This window comes from Orycteropus afer, unplaced genomic scaffold (assembly GCF_000298275.1).
Source record: "Orycteropus afer afer isolate SDZICR_OR568_19922 unplaced genomic scaffold, OryAfe1.0 scaffold00938, whole genome shotgun sequence".
Taxonomy (NCBI): domain Eukaryota; kingdom Metazoa; phylum Chordata; class Mammalia; order Tubulidentata; family Orycteropodidae; genus Orycteropus; species Orycteropus afer.
Window position 1 is genome coordinate 287,232 of NW_006922525.1, and position 22,234 is coordinate 309,465.

Here is a 22,234-nt window from a genome sequence, read left to right on the forward strand (position 1 = left end):
AACAACAACAACAACAAATGTTTAGTTGTACTAAAACAGATTGTTGTAGTTGTTGTGTCCTGTCAAGATGGTTCTGACTCACAGAGTCTCTATGCACGACAGAACAAAGCACTGCACAGTCCTGCATCATCCTCACAGTAGAGCCATGCTGGAGCCCATCATGGCAGCCTCTGTGTTAATACATATCATTGAGGGTCTTCTCCATTTTTTTGGACCTTGTACTTATACCCTTCATGATATCCTTCTCCAGGGAGTGGTCGCTTCTGAAAACATGACTCTAAATCTATTTATTCTAGCTTCTAAGTAGTATTCTGGCTGCACTTCTATTATATATATAATGTTTATTAATCTAGAATAATGGTTAGACTCTAACATCAAATATTCAAAAGTGGTAAATATTTTCTCCTTATGACATGAATAATCAGTCATGTTCTAAGTCATTAAGTTAATATACTCTTTAAAATGATACTATTTTACAATAAGGAGCTCTGGTGGCATAGTGCCCAAGGCACTTGACTGCTTACCAGAAGGATGGTGGTTCAAACCTACCAGCCATTCCTTGGAAGGAAGGTTGAGCAATCTACTTCTGTAGAGATACCACCTTGGAAACCCAGGGAATGGTAGCTATGAGTTGGCAGTGAGAGTCAACGGCAGTGAGTTTGGTTTGGTTTGGTTTTATTTTATAAGAAATTTATCAGATGTTGAATTGTTATTATCACTGTGTATTTGACTCAATGAGCAGTGAATTCTTACTTGACTTGATAGATTATGAATATTACTGAAAGAATTACAGAAGGAGAAATCTACATATAAATAACTACATCTTCATTAGAAAATAACATCATATTTAGTAAAGTGGACAGTCAGCAAAAATGAAGAAAATTCTCCATGAGATTGACTGACACAGTAGCTGCAAGTATGGGATCAACCATATCAGCTGTTTTGATGAAGGTATGGGATCAGACAATGTTTCTTTCTGCTATACATATAGTTATTGTGGGTCTGAGCCCACTTGATGGCAACAAACATCAACAACACATATAAATGTGTGTATACATTATATAAATAAATATAAACACACATATATGTAAAAACATTCATATATGTTATGTATCTTAACCCTATGTTGTTGTTGTTATGCGCTGTCGAGTCAGACCCGACTCATAGCTACCCCTCCTTGGGTTTCTGAGGCAGTATCACTACGGAAATAGATTGCCCAACCTTCCTTCCGAGGAGCGGCTCGTGGATTTGAACTGCCAGCCTTCTGGTTAGCAGTCAAATGCCTTAGGCACTACGCTACCAGAACTCCATTCCTAACCCTCTACATACTGAAAATTCTTGCCAGAGATGGGAACATGATGTCTAATTAATATGCACACCTACATACTTGAGAAAAATGTGCAACTTCAAGTTTTCTTCAGAAAATGATGAAAATGAGCCAAGACAACAAAGTAGTGATATGATGAAATTTGTCATTGTCATATTCTGTGTTCTTTCTCTTTATAAACATTGGAATGCAAATTATTTTTCCTCTCTTTTTTTGAAAAATCCAGAGAGTGGTTTAAACCTGGCATTAGCTTCAATGCAAAGCAGAATTATGGACAGTCACTATATTCAGAAAATGATGAGAAAAATAATCTGTAATTTACTCATTTTGCAATCATATAGTTTTATTCCAATTACCTTTCCAATTTTTTTCATATATCAAATAACCCAGTCCAATTCTTTAAACTACCCACTAAGACTCATTAGAATCTAAATAAAACATTTCTAACATAGATAGCAGATTCCTCAATTTGAATCTCTGTCAAATAAATTATGTTCAAGATAATAAGGCCTTGGAAAGGAAAAGAAATAAAGTGACTATGTAGTTCATTCTACTCAGTGACAGGGACAGTTCATCCATTTAAAAAATGATATAACTTTTGGCCTAGGGATACACAGAAGAAGTATGTTTATAACAGTTTGGATCATCAGTAAAATCTGTTGCATTGTTTCTGAGGAAAATGATTTATTAGGTTCAATATTTTCTTTTATTTTGAGCTATTAATTTATACATTGTTTTTTTCTCTTAAAATCTCAGCTGACTCTTCCAAAGATGACCTTTTGTTATTTTCTATAGCTCCAATCCTGTTGCTGTTGTTGTTGGGTGTTGTCAACTTGTCTCCAACTGAAAAGGATCCTATGCACAGTGGAACGAAACACTGCCTGGTCCTGTGCCAGCCTCACGATACTTGTTATACCTGAGCCCATAGCTGCAGCCATTGTGTCAATCCATCTCATTGAGAGCCTTCCCCTTTTTCTTTGACCCTCCACTTTGTCAACATGATATCCTTCTCCAGGGAATGGTTCCTTCTGACAACATGACCAAAGTAGGTGAGACAAAGTCTGGCCATTCTTGCTTCAAATGAGCATTCTGGCTGCACTTCTTCAGGACAGATTTGTTAGTCCTTCTAACAGACCATGGTATTCTTAGCATTCTTTTCCACCACAACTCAAAAGCATCCACTCTTCTTTGGTCTTCCTTATTCATTGTCCAGCTCTCACATGCATAAGAATCAATTGAAAATACCATGGTTTGGGTTAGACTCTCCTTAGTCTTCAAGGAGACATCTTTACTCTTCATCATTTGAAAGAAGTCTTTTGCAGAAGATTTGCCTAATACAATATGTCATTTTGTTACCAGAGCCAGCAAGGGAAACACTAATGCTGAGCAGGATGGTGAAAAAGAAAGGACTTTATTGTGCTAGCACCTGACTCAGTGGATTCACATGCAGAGACTGAGCCCTGAACAAAGGCCATGTGGTGCTTTATATGTTCTTTTTTTTCTGGGATTTATGGGATGTGAGGCAATGGAATAACTTTTGAAGTTACTTTAGAAGGACACTAGCTAGGAGTTGCACAGAAACAGAAGAAGTATGTGAAGGGAAGAAGTGGAAGGAGGGAGGGGGAGTACCAGTAGAGGAATTTTCCACTCCCTTTTGTTTCACAAGCTGAGTGTGTCCTGCCTCATTCCCCCCTTTGAGGTGCCTTCATTCTGTTTAAATTTTAAGGAGCCTCAGTGTCTTCCTGAATGATTTGTTCTAAACTTTGGTTCAGTGACTTATATCTAGAAAGCCATAATATAAGAGAGGCAGTTTTTCTATCCAACACAGTTTTGATAATCAATTTAATGGATCTTAGGGCTACAGGGAGTACACAAGAATTGTCAGAATCATCGGGTATGGTGCTTTTAATCCTGGAATGCTAAATATACGGAGTGATGCCTTCAACCTTGACTGCTGTAGGGGTGGTTAAAATAACAGTAAGTGATCCCTTCTACTTAGGTTTCAGGGAGGTTAGTTTCCAGTCCTTAACCTACACCTGATTCCCCAGCTGGAATGCATGTACAGGAGAGAAAAGGTTTATGAAGAGTCTTTTCGTCACCTATTTAGATATCTGTGCTGACACTATACCCAGTGCTTTTAGCCGATTGCTAACTTTTGTTTCACCCCTTTCTTGGGTGTTCTGGGCATGGAATGAAGGAGAGGTAGGGGTCTGGTGAAAAGGATTTTATAGGGGGAATATACTGTAGTTTTCTGTGGGGGACACCTGATTTTTAGCAGTTCTAAAGGAAGGGTTTGCAGCCAGGTTAGGTGAGCTTCTTGCCATAGTTTGTTGAGTCCAGTTTTTATAGTTCTATTCATGCATTCTACTTTGCCTGAGCTCTGGCACCTTTAAGTAGTATGAAGTTTCCAATTCATGTGCAACACCTGAGCTGTTTCCTGTACTACTTCTGTTACAAATGCTGGTCCATTGTCTGATCCTATGTACAAGGGGAGTTCCTATCTTGGGATGATTTCCCATAACAGGATTCATGTTACTTCCCTGGCTTTTTCCGTGTGGGCTGGAAAGGTTTCCACCCATTTGGAATAGGTGCACACCATTATTAGAAGATAGTGTTAGCCACCACTCTTGGGTAGCTCAGTGAAATCTACCACCAGGTTTTCAAAAGGTACAGCTCCTACAGACAAGATGCCAGGAAGTGGTGAGGGACCCCATCATGGATTGTTTTTGTAAAAAGTTGCACATTGCTGGCTGGCTCTTTTTGTGAGTGTTAGGAAGAGTCGAGGGATATAAAAATACTTTCCCAGCAGCTGCTCTTTGGCCCCCGGTCCAAATGAATGTCTGAGTGAAAGTTGCTGATAAGGGAGGGGACTAGTAACCCAGAGATTACTATTCTTCTGTTGGGTAAGTGTTGCCACCCAGTTTTATCCTGCTTGGCCCCTTGTTGTTGTTGTTGTTTTTGTTGTTGCTCTATGCTGTGGAGTCGGACCCGTCTCATAGTCACGCTTTCTTGGGTTTCTAAGGCAGTTTCACTACAGAAGTAGATTGCCTCATCTTCCTTCCGAGAAGTGGCTGGTGGGTTTAAGCCATCAGCCTTCTGGTTAGCAGTCAAGTGCTCAGGCACTATGCTACCAGAGTTCCCCTTCTTGTTGTAGCCACTGTTTTTTTTTCTCTTGTGTATATGTTGGGCTGGCTTCTGACATCCAAGGGAGGAGAGGATGGTGGTAACGATTTCCATGGGTTCCATGGCTGCTTTTCGGCTTCTTGGTTAGCTTTCTGATTTCCTCCAGTCTTCTGTGTATTCTCTTTCTGGTTTCTATTACAATGTACTACTGCGACTTGAATAGGATCCCACACCGTATCCAGTAAATTAAGGATTTCAGCCTGGTGCGTTATTGCTTTTCCTCCTGAAGTCAATAACCTTTTCCTCTACTTCAACTTGGACCATGGGTTGTGGAGGGTGGGCAACTGGACTCAGTTTGTCTCAGTCCTCAAAGAATTCCATTTTGGTCATGCTGAATAGACCAGTTTCTTTTGGTAGTCTGGGTTTTTCTTTTTTATTATTTTGTTTCCAGTGTTCTCTCTCCTTGCAGTAGACAAATTGATCTCAGCCTAGGGGAGGCCTTCCCTCCCCACTGTTCCTGCATGCAGGTCTCTCATTTCTTCTTCTTCAGTTGTTAGATGGGCCCAGCCTAGTTTGGGTGAGTGTCAGTGCAATGAGGTCTGCCTTTTTCTTCATTTACCAGTCTACCTCACACTTTGTCTCCTGGTTTCAGTTTCTGAAGACTTTATTTGCTACTTCCAAAAGTTGGGTGGAGTTCATGCCCGTGAAACCTTCCAGATTTTGAAGTTTTGGTCAATATCTCCTGTGCTTTGGTTCACTAAGGCAGTGTTGACCATTTGTTGATTCTCTTGGCTCTCTGGGTTAAATGGGGTATAGAGTCTGTATGCTTCATAGAGCCTCTCTTAGAAAGTGCTGGGCCTTTCCCCTGTATCCTGTAGGACTTCAATCACCTTGTTAATGTCGATTGCTTTTTGACTGACTCTCTGCAACCCCTGCAGGAGGGTTTCCTGGTAAGTTTCCAAGTTCCAAAGGCCTTCCCTCTCATTCCCAATGTGGATCTTCATCTGGGAAGCATCTCTTGGCATACACCTGTGCATTCTTTACTCTTGCTGGAGCATTCTCCTCTGCCCACTGGACAGCAGCCAGCAATACTCATCTCTGTTCCTCAGTATCGAATAGCATGAGAAGCTGGCAGCAATCTGTCCAGGTGGGGTTATAGGCTTGGAAGATAGATTGCATGAGGTCTATTAGGGGGCTTCTAAGTGTATGGTGGGGTATGATGTTTCCAATTGAGGAGGTCATTGGTGGTGAATGATTGATAAACTAAGTTGCATTGTCCTCCTTGGACCTGGCCATCCAAGTCCATATAAGTGGGTTCCCTCATTTCTCAGAGAACCATTTGCATGGCTGAGGGAAGCAATGGGGTGTACAGACTGAGATGGGGTGGCCCAATGCGGGCCCTGGCTTGAGTTGCAGCCCCCAGGCTGATGGTAGAGGCTGAGGGAAGTGATGGGGTATATGAACTGAGGTAGGATGGGTCAATGCTGGCCACATTTGGAGTTGGCCCTGAGCTGTTGGTAGAGCCAGGAAGGAGTGGGGGTGGTGTCTGTGGCTGGAGGGTTTTTAAAGATGGGTATATTGGGGCATAAGGAGGGGATGCCAGCTCCTCCAGCACTTCCTGAAGAATGGGAGTCCTTGAGGGTTAAGGTAAAGCAGAAGGTGATGTTTAAACTTTCTTTTCCTCCTTTGGGTTGTGGCTCCAAGAAACCATCACCAGACTAATTAGCCCTTGGATCCATGGGGATAGGCTTGTGACCAACTGAAGCCATGTGTCTATGTAGGGGAATTGATCCAGATGACCGGGCTCACCAATTACCACCAGCCCGATTCTCATAACAGCTTTTTTATCCAGCATTCCCTCTGATGACCACTCAACCTAGAAAGTTGGTCACTTTAATTCACAAAGGATTCTAAGTTTCCCTGCCTGCAACTTTACTCCATAATCTTGTGCACCAAATCCCCTTTTAAAATTTTTTAACATGATCTGTAGTGGGGTTCCTTCTTGACTCTGAGCCCCCCCCTCCCCCCATTGCAACACAACATAGCCACTAGTAGCTTCGCTGAGCTCTTCCTGTTCCTCTCATGAGGATTTTTCAGGTACCTCTTAGCTTTTGTGAGTCAGTATAAGCCCCTTACCTGAAAGTCCTGCTGAGCTATCGGCCAGCTCATCTCCCTTAGTGGTATGAGGGTCACCACCAGTTAGGAGAGCAGCTCAGCACATGCTCCCAGCTTTCTGATCTCTTAATATGTCAGCCAGACACATTCACAGATACACACACATACACACACACACACACAGGCTCACCAGTACACATACCAGTCCCCAAAATTTTGTACTACCTGTGGGTGACTGTGGTGTCTCATCACCAAACTTGGATGATACTCAGATGGTGCTTTGGGAGTTGATCAAGTTCTCCTTCTGCCTACTGGCAGGCTGACTGACTGACTGTGGGGCCCCCCTGTAACCTACTGTGGTTCAGATGTCTGGAAGGTGGCCGTTCCTCCTCCTGTTAAGTCCTCGGAATCAGAGGTGGGGCTGGCTCTCACCCCAAAGTAAGTGACCCACATAATGTCAAATATTACACCAGTACACTCAGCAGGTCATTTCCCCACATCAAGGTCTGGCCTGGGCCACCAGCTTCCTGGGGTCAGCAATAGGCATGCTACCGGTCCCTCAAGTGACTGAGGAGGGTGAAACCAAGAAGGTTTCCTGGCCAATGCACCAGAAATGTTACTGGTGCCACCAAGGTAAACACTAACACTGAGCACTATGGTGAAAAAGAAAGGACTTTATTGTGCTAGCACCAGACTCAGTGGATTGATATCCAGGGACTGAGCCCTGAAAAAAGGCCGTGTGGTGCTTTTATACTTCTTGTTTCCAGGATTTATGGGATATGAGATCATTAGTTACTTTTGAAGGACACTAGATAGCATTTTCACAGAAGCAGAAGAAGCATGTGAAAAGAAGAAGTGGAGAGAGGGAGGGGGAGTACCAGTGGAGAAATTTTCCAGTCTCTTTTGTTTTACAGACTGAGTATGTTCTGCCTTAATCTGATGTCTTCACTGCTGCTTCCATTGGTGTTCATTGTAGAACCAAGTAATATCAAGTCCTTGACAATGTTGATCTTTTCTCCATTTATCCTGAAGCTGTTTAGCACCTATCCTAACTAGTTAAAAGTAATTTATATTAAAAAAATATTTATTAAATTATAATGAATTGAAGAGTTCAGAGAAAATTGAAACAAATAACATGTTAATTCAAAAGCATGCTTAATGTAGTTAGATGGAGGATCTTGTCTGTTTTGTTCATTACTGTATCCACAGACCCTAGTCTAGTTGGTGGATGAATACATATTTTACTCATTGAAGCCTAATGCAAGCTAGTGTATTATCTGTCTACTAAATCCAGTTCATGCAGTAGATCAAGTTTGTGGACAGGTTCATTATCATAAGTAAACCTTATTTCACTTAAAATTTGATAGCATCTGTACAACTAAATATACTGTTTAGACATATAGGGTGAACATTTACACCCAGTGTGTACACTCCTGGGAGCTCTGGTGGCTAATAAGAAAGCTGGAAGTGGAAATCCACCAGCCACCCCTCAGAAGGAAGATTGGGCAATCTACTTAGTAGAGATACCAGAAACCCAAGGAGTTGCTATGAGTCAGAAACTACTAGATAGTAGTGAGTTTGGTTTTGGTTTATTCCTAAGAACAATAAAGGAGTTCTGATGGCATAGTGCCTAGGGCGTTTTACTGAAAACCAGAAGGCTTTTGGTTGAAGCTCACCAGCCAGCCCTCGGAAGGAAGATTTGGCAATCTAATTCTGTAGTGATACTGCCTCAGAAACCCAAGGAGGGGTTGCTATGAGTCAGATCTGACTCGACAGCAGTGAGTAAGAACAATCTATCATGGGAGATCAGAAGGGCAATATGTGCACAGGGAGATAGCTCAGAGCACTGGAGTACATTGGACAGAAGGAGAGAGGGAAAAGGTAACCACGGGGGAAGCGGGAAGAGAGCTATTATATTGTGGGGATTGAAATCAATTTCATGAAACAAAATGTTCATGAACTGTTGTAGGTAAAGTGAATTGTCTGTAAGTTTTCACCCAAATCACAATTGGAAAAGAAAAAAAAAAAAAATATATATATATATGCTCTGGTAGCATAGTGCCAAAGGCACTTGAATGCTAACCAGAAGGCTGGCAGTTCAAACCCACCAGCCACTTCTTGGAAAGAAGGAGCTCCTTCCGTAGTGATACTGCCTTGGCAACCAAAGAAGGGGTCGCTATGAGTCAGGTCCAACTCGACGGCACATAACAACAACAATGTGTGTGTATATATATATATATATATATATATATATATAGTTTAATCTAAATTGTTTTCTTATTTTCAGGTATTTTTGGCTGAATACACAGGACCTCTGCTAATATACCTCCTGTTTTATTTGAGGATCCCATATATATATGATGTGAAAGAGAGTTCTAGGACATTACGACATCCAGTGGTACAGTAAGTGATACATATACTAGTAACAGTTGCCTTGAGTCAATTCCAACTCAAGACAGCTCCAAGTGTGTAAGAGGTCCATGGGGTTTTCATAATTGTGACCTTTTGAAAGATTATCAGATTTTTTCTGTAGGACCTCTAGGTGGACCTGAACTTCAAACCTGTCAGTTCTAATGTAGCCTGATACTTAACTGTTTTTGTCACCCAGGGACTCTAGTGATATATATAGCACTTATCTATTAAGGTAGAGAGGAACAAGTATCCAGATGTTAGATTATTACACTTTGTTTATAAGTCTCAATAAAGTCAGATTAATTTTAGTGGAAAAAATGGCATTTAAATAACCCAAACAGTGTATACATGAACTGTTTTCCAGTTTATATATAATGGACTCTTAATTATACTGCAAAGTAGAGGTAATTTAATAATGCTCCATTTTAATTCTAATACATCAACAACAACAACATATCAATAAGAAGAGAAATCTGGAAATTCAGAAATGTCATTAAAAGAAAAAAGAAATTATGAAGTTTAGACAATGTATACTACCTCCCCCGAAAAAATTATCTACAGATAAAGAAAACAATAAAGATGAACAGAACGATGACTTAAAGTGTAACAGTAAAAATATTTTTACAAGTTACCTTTAATAAGTCAAAATTTAAAATTTAAATTATACTGTGAATAAATTCTTGGAAGGAAGGTTGGGCAGTCCTACTTCCGTAGTGATACTGCCTCGGAAACCCAAGGAGGGGTCGCGATGAGTCGGGGCCGACTCGACGGCAAACAACAACAAAAACAACATGAATAAATTGATGGGGAAAAAGGATAAGTCAACTACCAAAACAGACTATATAACTATTATAGTTAGCATGTTGTGCATGTCATCTTTCTCTCTTTACCATCTTTCCCTACTCTCCTTGTTACTGTCCCTAAAGAAGGTATATCAAATAAAATAGTGTAATTAGAATATAGGATTACAATTTGGTTAAAAGAAAAAAATTCAGACCTTAACTAAATTCCTTTCATTGAAATCTCTTCCAAATGAATTAAAGAAATATAAATATTTATGTAATAGTAGTATTATAATAAAGTGAACAAACTTGGCCTTTCTCTGTGTGTGAAAACTTTCCTCTTTTTTTGGTCTCTGTAACTCATCAACACTGACCTGCTTTCTCATCCTCATACCTACCATATTTCCTTTGACACCAGGGCCTATGGACATGACATACCTCTTTCCTCACTTTTTTATTAAAAAAAAAAAAAAAAAAATCCACTCCCATCAAGGCAATTGCAATTCATAGTGACCCTGGATGACAGAATACAACTGCACCATGGGCTTTCCAGTGTTGTAATCTTTATGGAAGCAGACTGTCACATTGTTCTCCTGCAAAGGGGCTGATGGTGTTGAACTGCCAACCTTTTGTCAGCAGGCAAGCATTTTAACTAGTGAGCCACCAGGGCTTCTTTTGTTCTCTTTACCTCCTCATTATCTCCTATTCAAGCTTCCTTTATGGGTTCATCAATTTCTTACTCAATGTAAACTTTACTACTTTTCATTTTCAATAACAAAGATTTTGCTAAAATGTTTTTTCTTTATATGATTTACCATTGTTTAATTATATATAGATGTAAACATTCACTTGTCTTCACAATAAGGAAATAGTGAAGATTCTATAAATGGATGTATTTTGATCTCCAGTCTATCTTCATTGCTTAAAATATTACCTAACTAAGGGATACTCAATAAATGATGTGTTGAGTGAATAGATAGGTAAACCAAGTGCACAAATATATATTTCACATAGAATCCTATGAAAGCAAGAAAGAGAGCAACCTTACTTGATATGGGAGTTCTGAGAGGGCCTTGCTGTGAGAATGACAATAGAAGGTTTGTTTTTTTCATTTTATTTATTTATTTATTTATTTATTTATTTATTTATTTATTTATTTTTTGATGTGAGTCAGATTTTTACTTGTGAATTTGAGGAATCTTCATCTGTTGCAGAAAGCAGAAGTTTGGTGAATTTTAAGAGCAGAAAGAAAGCCAGTGCAGCAGAAGTCTAGAGAGGAAAGAGAGATTGGCTCTCAGGGATGGTGGTCAGGTCAGTGGAAGTTGAGTTTTCTCTGGACTTTAAAGACATTTAACTTCATTCTTTTTCTTAAATGAAGACGCTTTCCAATGAATCTTGGAAAAAGAGAAGTATGGGAAACTGGAAAGAAGAATCTAATAATACTAGTTTACTTGGATCAAATGCATAGCATTTACCAGAAATACAAAGCAGCATGAGGGTGAAAAAAACAATTTATTCAAAGTGATATTCTCAAAGGAATTGACTAGAAGTTGGTTACTGTTCTTAAACACAAATGCAGCATGTTTTATAACATCTCAGTTGATGAAAGTATTTGGTACACATTGTTCCAAAATAGCAAACATATCCAGTTTTTATTGATTCATTCTAGAGCAGAAACACACACACTATTTTTTGAAATGTAGGTGTCGAGTAGGGATTTATAGTGTAAGCACAGACTTCTAAGGGAACCCAACTTCAGAATGATGTGGCTTCACAAAGTTAAGAAGATTAAGTTTCAAATGTAATAGCCGGTTGTCACATATGCAATGTTAATTTCCCAATTGATTTGAAGTCTAGCATCAACTTAAAAGTAGTTTTCTCCTTATCTTAGATAGAAGGCACATTTCTCTGACAGAAAGCATGACACAGCCACACTTAGGAATCTCTGCATATTGTAACTAAGGCTGTATCTCCTTCAGAGTATCTGTCCCTACCATTTGCAGTGAAAAAAGTGGTCCTGCAGCCAGGTGTACCTCAGTAGTTCTTCTTTCACTCAACAAGAAGTAAGATTTAAGTTATTTTGTCTCCTCCCACAATAAGGATCAAGAATGAACTAGCACACTGGGACTGAGACCACAGTTTCTTTATGATTCATAAACTCACACTCAGGGATGGAAAGAAAAACAGTCCCAGGAATATTTTCTGCTCTCAGAACTCACTAATTGCCTGTCTGATTTGGATACAACTATACTAAACTTTTTGAATACTTTACCACTGTTTATATCTCATATCTCATGAATCTTGCCATGTTAGCTCATTCCCAATCTCTTATATGCTTATCTCTATAAACTCTACATTCTTCTACTTATTGCCTTCCCTTAGTTCTCCCAAACATCTAGAATCTTTCTAGTTTTTCTTCAACAATTCAAACATCACTATCAGCAAAACACCTCTATTTTCAATCTATTTTACATACATCTTCTTCATTGTCTTCATCAACAGAAACGTGGCACATTTTGTAAAAGGTCTCCTTGAAACTCTGTAAATGAGGTTGTGTTCTTTTCCCATAACCTTCATACATTAATCATTGCTTAAGAAAGGATAAACCTTTCTTATAAATGAAAAGGTAAAATTTCAAAAACTGCTAATCAAAAACTCAGAAGGAATCAGATTTTACATAGTAAATAAGAGGTGAGCATAAAAATCCACATTTAATTTACTATTTGTAACATATAAAGTCACTACTGGGAATTTATTTTATTAAAATGAATTGGTGATTTATTGAATTAGTAATAGTGATTTTATGGAAAAGTAACAAATAAACAAGCACAAAGAGATACAAACATACTTCTGCCTCAGAGTTAATTTAACCCTGGCCAGAAGAAAATGATTTTGAAGGAAAGTCACAGAGTTAAATAGAATGAAACTACTTTAGAATGAAATAAAACTTGGTTATTGGATTATTATTCATGTTCAAAGTGGCATATGTTCAATTAGTAAAGCTGTAGCTTCATATGGTATCTATATATAGTCTATATATAGATATAGTCTATAGGGAGAGTATATAGTCTCTATATTCCAATTAATGTTGCAGTGTAAAGTACATAAGTGACCTAATTTAGAGATACCATAGCTTCAATCATGTTTCTCATTTGGGCTCTGCTTTATGGTTGATCTTAGCCTATTCTTTTTCTTCCTTTCTTTTCTTTTCTTTTTTTTTGCTTCCTCAAATAATTGAACATTTTATTCCTCAAGTATTCATATAATTTCCACTACAAAAGAAACAACAGAAGAACATTGCAAATATTGAAGAAAAATGAAAAATAAAATATATTAATTAATTAAAATAAACAACGAAAGAGAAGAAATACTTATTTCCTCATTGGAAACACATTAGATAATTTTTTATTTCAGCAATTGTTCTGAAAATGTATGCAGGTTGTGTCTTATTTCCTAGAAAGTTCCTTCTCCAGATATCCCATTGCTTGGTCTCTTAACTTTTTCAGTATGTTCCCTATGGCTTACATCTATATCCATATCATACAGGACATATCTCTTACATAACCAGAAGGCTGGTAGTCCAAACCCACCAGTCACTCCTCAGAAGGAAGATTGGGCAATCTGTTTCCATAGTGATAACGCCTCAGAAACCCAAGGAGGGGTTGCTATGAGTAGAATTGTCTTGATGGCAGTGAGTTTTTTTTTTTAATCAATAATATTAAATGCACTGCAGACTTAACCAGGTTTCTTTGTGTTTGTTTACTTGATTTTTTGTTTTCTATACAGTCACTGTTACTCATACAAGAAATCACAAATCCATTTTGATAAAATAAACTCCCAATAGCAACTCAATGTTTGTATTTACAGAGTAAATTGCATGCTAATTTTTGTGCTCAACACATTGATTTAAGTTTGTAATATTTGATCCATGTTAAGTTTTTGGAAAAGTAAAGCTTTTGAAATTTTACATTTTTATTTATAACAAAATGAGTATAGGCATCGATACAAAATATATTATTTTAAATATAATCATGAAAGTATTTTTGTTGTTTTAGGTGCCATTGTACTGGTTCTGACTCATAGCAACCCTATGTACACCAGAATGAAACACTGCTCGGTCCTGGACCAGCCATACTAAAAATCGTTGAGGCCATCGTTGCAGCCACTGTGTCATTCTAACTCATTGAGGGCCTTCCCCTTTTGCACTGACACTCTACTTTACTAAACATGATATCCTTCTCCAGAGACTGAACCCATCTGAGTGTTTGACCAAAATACGTAAGACAAAGCCTGGCCATTATTGCTTCTAACGAGCATTGTGGCTGTACTTTTTCCAACACAAATTAATTCATTTTCTGGCATTCCATGGAATTTTCAGTGCCCTTTGCCAACACCACAATTCAAATGCATCAATTCTTATGCATTATGCAGTTTTCCTTATTCATTGTCCACGTTTCATACACAGCTATGCAGTCAATTTGACTCATAGCAAACTCTTTGGATTTCAGAGGTGATATCTCTACAGAAGTAGATTGAACACTCTTCAAATATCATGGTTGGGATCAGGCACACCTTATTCTTCAAAGGGATGTCTATGCTCTTTAACAGTTTAAAAAATTATTTTGTAGCATATTAGTTCATTGCAGTACTCATTGCAAAAAATCATCTGATTTTTTGACTGATGCTTCCAAAAGGTGTTGATTTTGAATCCTAGTAAAATGAAATCCCTGATAACATAAATATTCTTTCTATTTATAAATATGTTGCTTTATTTGTTCAGTTGTGAGGATTTTTGTGGAGGTGTAATCCATACTGAAGATAATAGTGTTTTTTCTATATCAGTAAATGCTTCAAATCTTCATTTTGCAACCAATATTCTGTCATCTACATATCACATTTCTTAATTTGTCTTCCTCCAATCCTGATGCCGCATTCTTCTTCACCACTTCTCTGTCCATTTGTGGTACTGTGGTGGCTGTGCTGTTGTAAGCTATGCCACCAATATTTCAAATACCAGGAGGATCATCAATGGTGGACAGGTTTCAGTGGAGCTTACAGATTAAGCCAGATAGGAAGAATGACATGGCAGTCCACTTGTGAAAAACTGGCCCCTAAAAACTTAGAAATACAAGTGAATCATGAAAATAAATCTGATTTGACAATTATTTTCTAAAAAATTAGTTATATAAAAATGGCAAGAAGCAGTGTATACTTAAAATTATAACAACAACAAGGAAAACACACACACATAAAGAGATAAAATATGTTAAGTAGGCAAAAATTAAATAAATAAAAGTAAAAAGTCACATTATGACTACATAGAAAATGAAATTCAGAATTTCTCAATATATGATACTTGCTAAAGGACAACCAGGCAATTCAAAAGTTATTGTGAATATTAGAAAATGTCAAATGCATTCTAAATTGGCTTTGCATATTTTTATAACATGTAAATTTTCAGCCTCAATCTTCAGCATTTTGATAGGAACACATTTGCAATTATTATATTTATATCTATTCTTGGGGCAGGTGCAAGCATAATGATTTAGGATTGGTATTATAAAATACTTTTTCTGCCATCAGAAGTAAATCACAAAGATTAGTGAAAAAGTTACTTTTATTATTAAATCATATTGGAAAAATTATAGAATACAAATATTGAAAAATACCTGTTTTTTGATTAATTAATTACATCCTGCTGAATATGATATTGCAGTAAACTAAAAAAAAAAATGTGTAAAGTCATATAAGTAACACAAGTTAAAATTTCAGAAGGAGGTTTAATGTATTTATGTTTTATATTCTTTTCAGCCTGGCCTGCTTTTGCCATTGTATACACTACATTCGATATCTTTTGGAAACCTTATTTGTTCACAAAGTTTCTGGAGGACACACACCTTTGAAGAATTTGATGAAGGTGGGGATTATGATTTATAATTTTAATTATTATTGAGACATTTTGCATATGGAATCATCTGCAGATGAGGCATCATATTTTTTTCTTCAAGCCTAGATTTTTTTCTTCGATTTGTCATCATATCTTTAACTATCTGGTATGTAAAGTCATTTTCTGTGTTACTTCTTTCATTGGAGGTACCCTTTATTAATTAAAAAAAAAAAAAAAAAAAAAAAAAAAACAGATGCCATCAAGTGAATGTGGACTCCTGGCAACCGTCTGTGTGTCAAAGGAGAGCTGTAGATATGTGTATGTGTGTGTGTGGATAGATAGATAGAGAGATAGATATAGATAAAGAGTTTTGGTGCTGCACTGGTTAAAGCATTTGGTTGCTAACCAAAAGGATGGCAGTTGGATGTCCCTAGGGAGCTCTGCTGGCATGGTACCTAAGACATTTGACCACTAACCAGAAGACTGGCAGTTCAAACCCACAAGCCACTCCTTGGAAGGAAGATTTGGACAATCTACTGGACAATGAATAGGGAAGACCGAAGAAGAGTTGATGCTTTTGAGTTGTGGTGCTGGCGAAGAATGCTGAAAGTACCATGGACTGCTAAAAGAACTAACAGATCTGTCCTGGAGGAAGTGCAGCCAGAATGCTCCTTGGAAGCAAGAATGGCCAGACTTCGTCTCACCTATTTTGGTCATGTTGTAAGAAGGGACCATTCCCTGGAGAAGGATGTCATGCTTGGTAGGGTGGAGGGTCGACGAAAGAGGGGGAGGCCTTCAACGAGATGGATTGATACAGTGGCTGCGATGATGGGCTCGAGTATAGCAGGGATTGTGGGGCTGGTGCGGGATCGGGCAGTGTTTCGTTCTGCTGTGCATGGGGTCGCTATGAGTCGGAAACGACTCGACGGCACTTAACAACAACAACAACAACTTCCGTAGAGATACCTACCACCTCAAAAACCCAAGAAGAAGTGGCTATGAATCAAATCAACTTGGCAGTAGAGAGTTCAGTTTATTTATTAGCTGCTCAATGGGAGAAGATTAGCAGTCTGCTTCACTAAAGATATGCAGCCTTGGAAAGCCTGTGGGGCAGTTCTACACTGTCTCATAGGGTTGTTCTGAATCAGAATCAGCTTGATAGTACTGGATTTTTTTTTTTTTTTTTTAATTTGGTACTTTTGTTGTAGTTGTTAGCTATAGTTGTTAGTTGCCATCATGTCAATTTTGACTCAGAGTGACAAAGTAGAAATACCTCATAGGGTTTTATAGTCTCAATGGCACCTAACAACAATACAACAAATCTTCACAGGAACAGATAGTCAAATATTACTCCTGTGGAATCACTGGGTGTTGGAAGGTTCAAGTATCCAGTCTTTAGTTTAGCTCAGCGGAGCTCTTAATTATTGCACCACCAGGACACTCTCTCATCTCTTTATATATATAAAAAGACATTTGACCGCTAACCAGAAGACTGGCAGTTCAAATCTACAAGCCACTCCTCAGAAGGAAGATTGGGCAACAATCTACATCTGTAGAGATACCTACCACTTCCAAAACCCAAGGAGAGGTGACTGTGAAGACTTAAGTGCACCTAATACACACACACACACACACATGTACATATACATATATGTGCATGTACATATATGTACATATACATACATAAATACGTGTTGTTGTTGTTAGGTGCTGTCGAGTCAGCTCCGACTCTTAGCTATGTTCTGCTGTTGTACCTGGCCCTGGGCCATATTCAGCATCCTTGCTATACCTGAGCCCATTGTTACAGCTACTGTGTCAATCCATTTCATTGAGAGCCTTCCCCTCTTCTGTTGATCCTCCTCTTTATGAAGCATGATATCCTTTTCCAGGGAATGGTACCTTCTGACAACATGACCAAAGTAGGTGAGATGAAGTCTGGCCATACTTGCTTCCAAGAAATATACCAGCTGTATTTCTTCCAGGACAGATTTGTTTGTTATTTTGACAGTCCATTTACTTTCAGTATTCTTCACCAACACCACAACTGAAAAGCATCAACTGTTCTTCAGTCTTTCTTGTTCATTGTCCACCTCTCACATGCATATGAGGCGACTGAAAATATCATGGCTTGGATTAGATGCATTTAAGTTTTCAAAGAAACATCTTTGTTCTTCGGCACTTGAAAGAGATATTTTGCAGCAGATTTTCCCAGTGCAATATGTCGACTGCTGCTTCAATTGCTGTTGATTGTAGAACCAAGTAATATGAAACCTTTATCAACTTCAATCTTTTCTCCATTTATTGTGATATTGCTTATTGGTCAAGTTGTGAGGATTTTGGTTTTCTTTATGTTTAGGTGTAATCCATACTGCGGACTGTAGTCTTTAATCTTCATCAATAAGTGTCTCTAGTTATATTCATTTTCAGCAAGCAAAGTGGTGTCATCTACATATCACAGGGTTTTAATGAGTCTCTCTTCAAACTTGATGCTACATTATTCTTCATATAGTCCAGCTTCTTGGATTATTTGTTCAGCATACAAGATTGAATAAGTATCATGAAAGGATGAAACCCTAACTCACTCTCTTCCTCATTTTAAACCATTCAGTATCCCCTTATTCTCTTTGAATGACAGCCTCCTGGTTTTTGTTCCGGTTTCTGATGAGGACAATCATGTGTCCTGGAATTCTCATTCTTCTTAATGTTATCCACAATTTGTTATGATCCCCAGAGTTGAATACTTTTGCATAGTCAATAAAATACAAGTGTTTTTTTCTTATACACTTTATTACATTTATTCACTATTTATTTATGATTTTATTATTTATATTATCAATATATTTTATGTATTATTTATATTATTATATTTATATAATATATATTATTTGTATATTATTCTTTATTGATTATACATTTTATTACATTTATCATATTTTATTATTAAATTATTAAATACGTCTTTCTGGTAGTCTCTGCTTTCAGCCAGGATCCATCTGACATCAACACAATTATATCCCTCATTGCACATCTTCTTCTGAATCTAGCTTGTATTTCAGGAAGATCTCTGTCAATATACTGCTGCAATCATTTTTAAATTATCTTCAGCAAGAATTTACTTGTGTGCAATAATAATGATGTTGTTCAATAATTTCCACCTCCTGTGGGATCACCTTTCTTTGGAATGGGCACAAATAGGGATCTTTTCCAGTAAGTTGGCCTGGTAGCTGTCTTCCAATTTTCTTGACATAGACAAGTGAGTGCCTCCAGCACAGCATCCATTTGTTGAATCATTTCAATGGCTCATCCATCAATTCCTTGAACCTTGTTTTTCACCAATTCTTTCAGTGCAGCTTCGACTTCTTCTTATAATACCATTGGTTCTGGATCATATGTCATCTCCTTAGATGGATGAACATCGACCAATTCTTTTTGATACAGTGACTCTGTGTACACATTCCATCTTCCTTTGATGTTCCCTGTATCATTCAATATTTTGCTCATAGTATCTTTCAATATTGTAACTCATTGCTTGAATTATTTCTTTAGTTCTTTCAGCTTGAATAATGCCAAGTATGTTCTTCCCTTTTGATTTTCTAACTGCACATCTTTGCACATTTCATTATAATAAATGATTTTGTTTTCTTGAGCTGCTCTTTGAAATCTTCTGTTCAGTTCTTTTATTTAGTCATTTCATTCATTTGCTTTAGCTATTTTCTGGCCAAGGGAAAGTTTCAGAGTCTCTTCTGACATGTATTTTGGTCTTTTCTTCCCTTCTTGTCTTCTATATGACCTTTTGCTTTCTTCATAGATGATGTTCTTATTGTCATCCTACAATTTCTTGGATTCCAGTTGGTTTCCAATGCATCAAATCTATCATTAAATTGTCTTTACATTCATGAGGGATATAATCAAGGTCATATTCTGGTTTTTGTGGACTTGTTTTAATTGTCTTCAACTTCAGCTTGAACTTTCATATGAGCAGTTGACAGTCTGTTCCACAGTCAGCTCCTAGCCTTTTTTACCTGAAGATATTGACTTTCTCTAGTACCTCTTTCCACCAATGTAGTCAATCTCATTCCTGTGTATGTCATCTGGTGAAGTCCATGTGTATAGCCACTGTTTATGTTGTTTAAAAATGGTATTTGCGATGAAAAAGTCATTGATCTTGCAAAATTCTATCATGAAATCTCCAGCATTATATCTATCACCAAGGCCATATTTTCCAACTACTGGTGATTCTTCTTTGTTTCCAACTTTTGCATTCAAATCACCAGTGATAATAAACACATCTTGTTTGCATGTTTGATCAATTTCAGACTCCAGAAGTTGGTAAAAATCTTCAATTTCCTCATCTTTGTCTTTGTTGGTTGGTGCATTAATTTGAATAATAGTCTTATTAACTGGTCTTCCTTGTACGTGTATGGATATTATCCTATCACTGATAGGATTGTACTTCAGGATAGATATTGAAGCATTCTTTTTGATGATGAATGTCATGCCATTCTTTTTCAATTTGTCATACCCAGCATGGTAGATTGTATAGTTGTCTGATTCAAAATGACCAAATCCAGTCTATTTTAGCTCAGTAATGATCTTTATGTGTTTCATATCATTTTTGACAATGTCGTATATTCCATGTTCTGATTATTAATGGATGTTTGCAGCTGTTTCTTCTCATTTTGAGTTGTGCCACATCAGCAATTGGAGGTCCTGAAAGGTTTACTCTATCCACATCATTAAGGTCAACTCTTCTCTGTGGAGTCAGTCCTTTCCTAGTTGCCTTCTGAGTACCTTTTGACCTGAAGGGCTCATCTTCCAGCACTGTATTAGGAAATGTTTCAGGGCTATTCATAAAATTTTCCAGTAATGTATCAGACAGTGTTTCATTGGTATTCATAAGGTTTCACTAGCCAATTCTTTGAGAAGTGGATGGCTCCTGCTTTATTCTGAGTCTGTCATAGTCTAGAAGCTCCACTGAAACCTGTCCAGCATGGGTAAACCTTCTGGTATTTGAAATACTGTAAGCATATCCTCCAGTGACACAGGAACACACAAATCACCACAGTAGAGTAAACTGACAAATGAGTGGTGGACATATATACACATATAAGGAAAAAAATAAAAAAAACTGCCATTGAGTTGTAGCAACCAGTCATTGGGTTTTTGAGACAGTGGGTATATGAAAGCAGATGACCCTGTCTTCCTTCTGAGGAGTGGCTCCTGTGTTTGAACCACCAGCTTTCTGGTTAGTGTTCAAATGTCTTAGCTATTATGCCACCAGAGCTTATATATCTATATCTATATCTATATATCTATCTGATTTATATCAAGGAAGTGGATAACACAGTTTTGGGGGATGTCACATCTGACTTCTATATAGACTGGAAATTTTTATCTAAGAGCTTCTTCAGTCTTCAGACATGATTTCCTTTTCTTCAGAGAAAACTCAGTTTTGTTTTAAGGTTTTTTTTAAGTCAATGGATGTGGCTTACACTACATTATAGAGAATTATCATCTTAATTAAGTTCAACTAATTCTAGATGATAATAAAATCTACTAAATACCTTAAAAGGAATATTTTGATTAGTGTCATATTATACTCTAGTCAAGTTGATACATAAAAGTAATCATCACAATACCCTTACCATAATCAACCAGGTTTGTGGCAAATAACTTGTCTAAAAATTTCAACAAGACATCAATTTTATTATTGTCATGCTGTTGTTGTTGTTATGTGCCATCAAGTCGGCCCCAACTCATAGCGACCCCTCCTTGGGTTTCCGAGGCAGCATCACTACAGAAGTAGGATTGCCCAACCTTCCTTCCAAGGAGTGGCTGGTGGGTTTGAACCGCCAGCCTTCTGGTTAGCAGTCAAGTGCTTTAGCCACTGTGCTACCAGAGCTCCTTATTATTGTCATGGTAATAAAATATTCCCTCAAGTTGCAATATTGAGAAATTCTATGGGTAAAATATTGAATGATGCAGGAAACATCAAGAGAAGATAGCATGAATACATAGTCACTGTTCCAAAAAGAACTGGTTGATCTTCATCCATTTCAGGAAGTGGTATATGATCTAAAACCAATGGTACTGAAGGAGGAAGTCAAAGTTGCAATGACTGAATAGGCAAAGAATAAGGCTCTGGGAACAGATGGAATACCAACTGAGTTATTTCAACAAACGGATGCCCCATTGGAAGCACTTAATTGGTTATGCTAAGAGATTTGGAAGACAGCTGCCTGGACAAAGACTGGAAGGGATCCACACTTGTACCCATTCCAAAGAAAGGTGATCCCACTGAATGTGGAACTTATAGAACAATATCATCAATATCGCACACAAGTAAGATCTTACTGAAGATAATTCAAAAACAGTTGCAGCAGTATATTGACAGAGAACTTCCAGAGGTGTAAGCTGGATTCAGAAGAGGATGTGGAACAAGGGATATCATAGCTGTTGTCAGATGGATCTTGGCTCAAGGCAAAGAATATCAGAAAGATGTTTACTTGTATTTTACTGACTATGCAAAAGCATTTGATTGTGTGGATCATGACAAATTATGGATAACATTGAGAAGAATGGGAATTT

The 22,234-nt window shown here is 37.6% G+C and overlaps 1 protein-coding gene across 1 annotated transcript in view; it reads left to right on the forward strand.

The window, feature by feature from the left end:
• The window catches only part of TECRL (trans-2,3-enoyl-CoA reductase like), a 229,588-nt gene that overhangs the window by 145,493 nt on the left and 61,861 nt on the right, over positions 1–22,234 (forward strand). Inside the window, 2 exon segments of the mRNA XM_007958341.2 lie at positions 8,853–8,968; positions 15,571–15,676. Coding sequence (XP_007956532.2) covers positions 8,853–8,968; positions 15,571–15,676 — 222 coding nt within the window.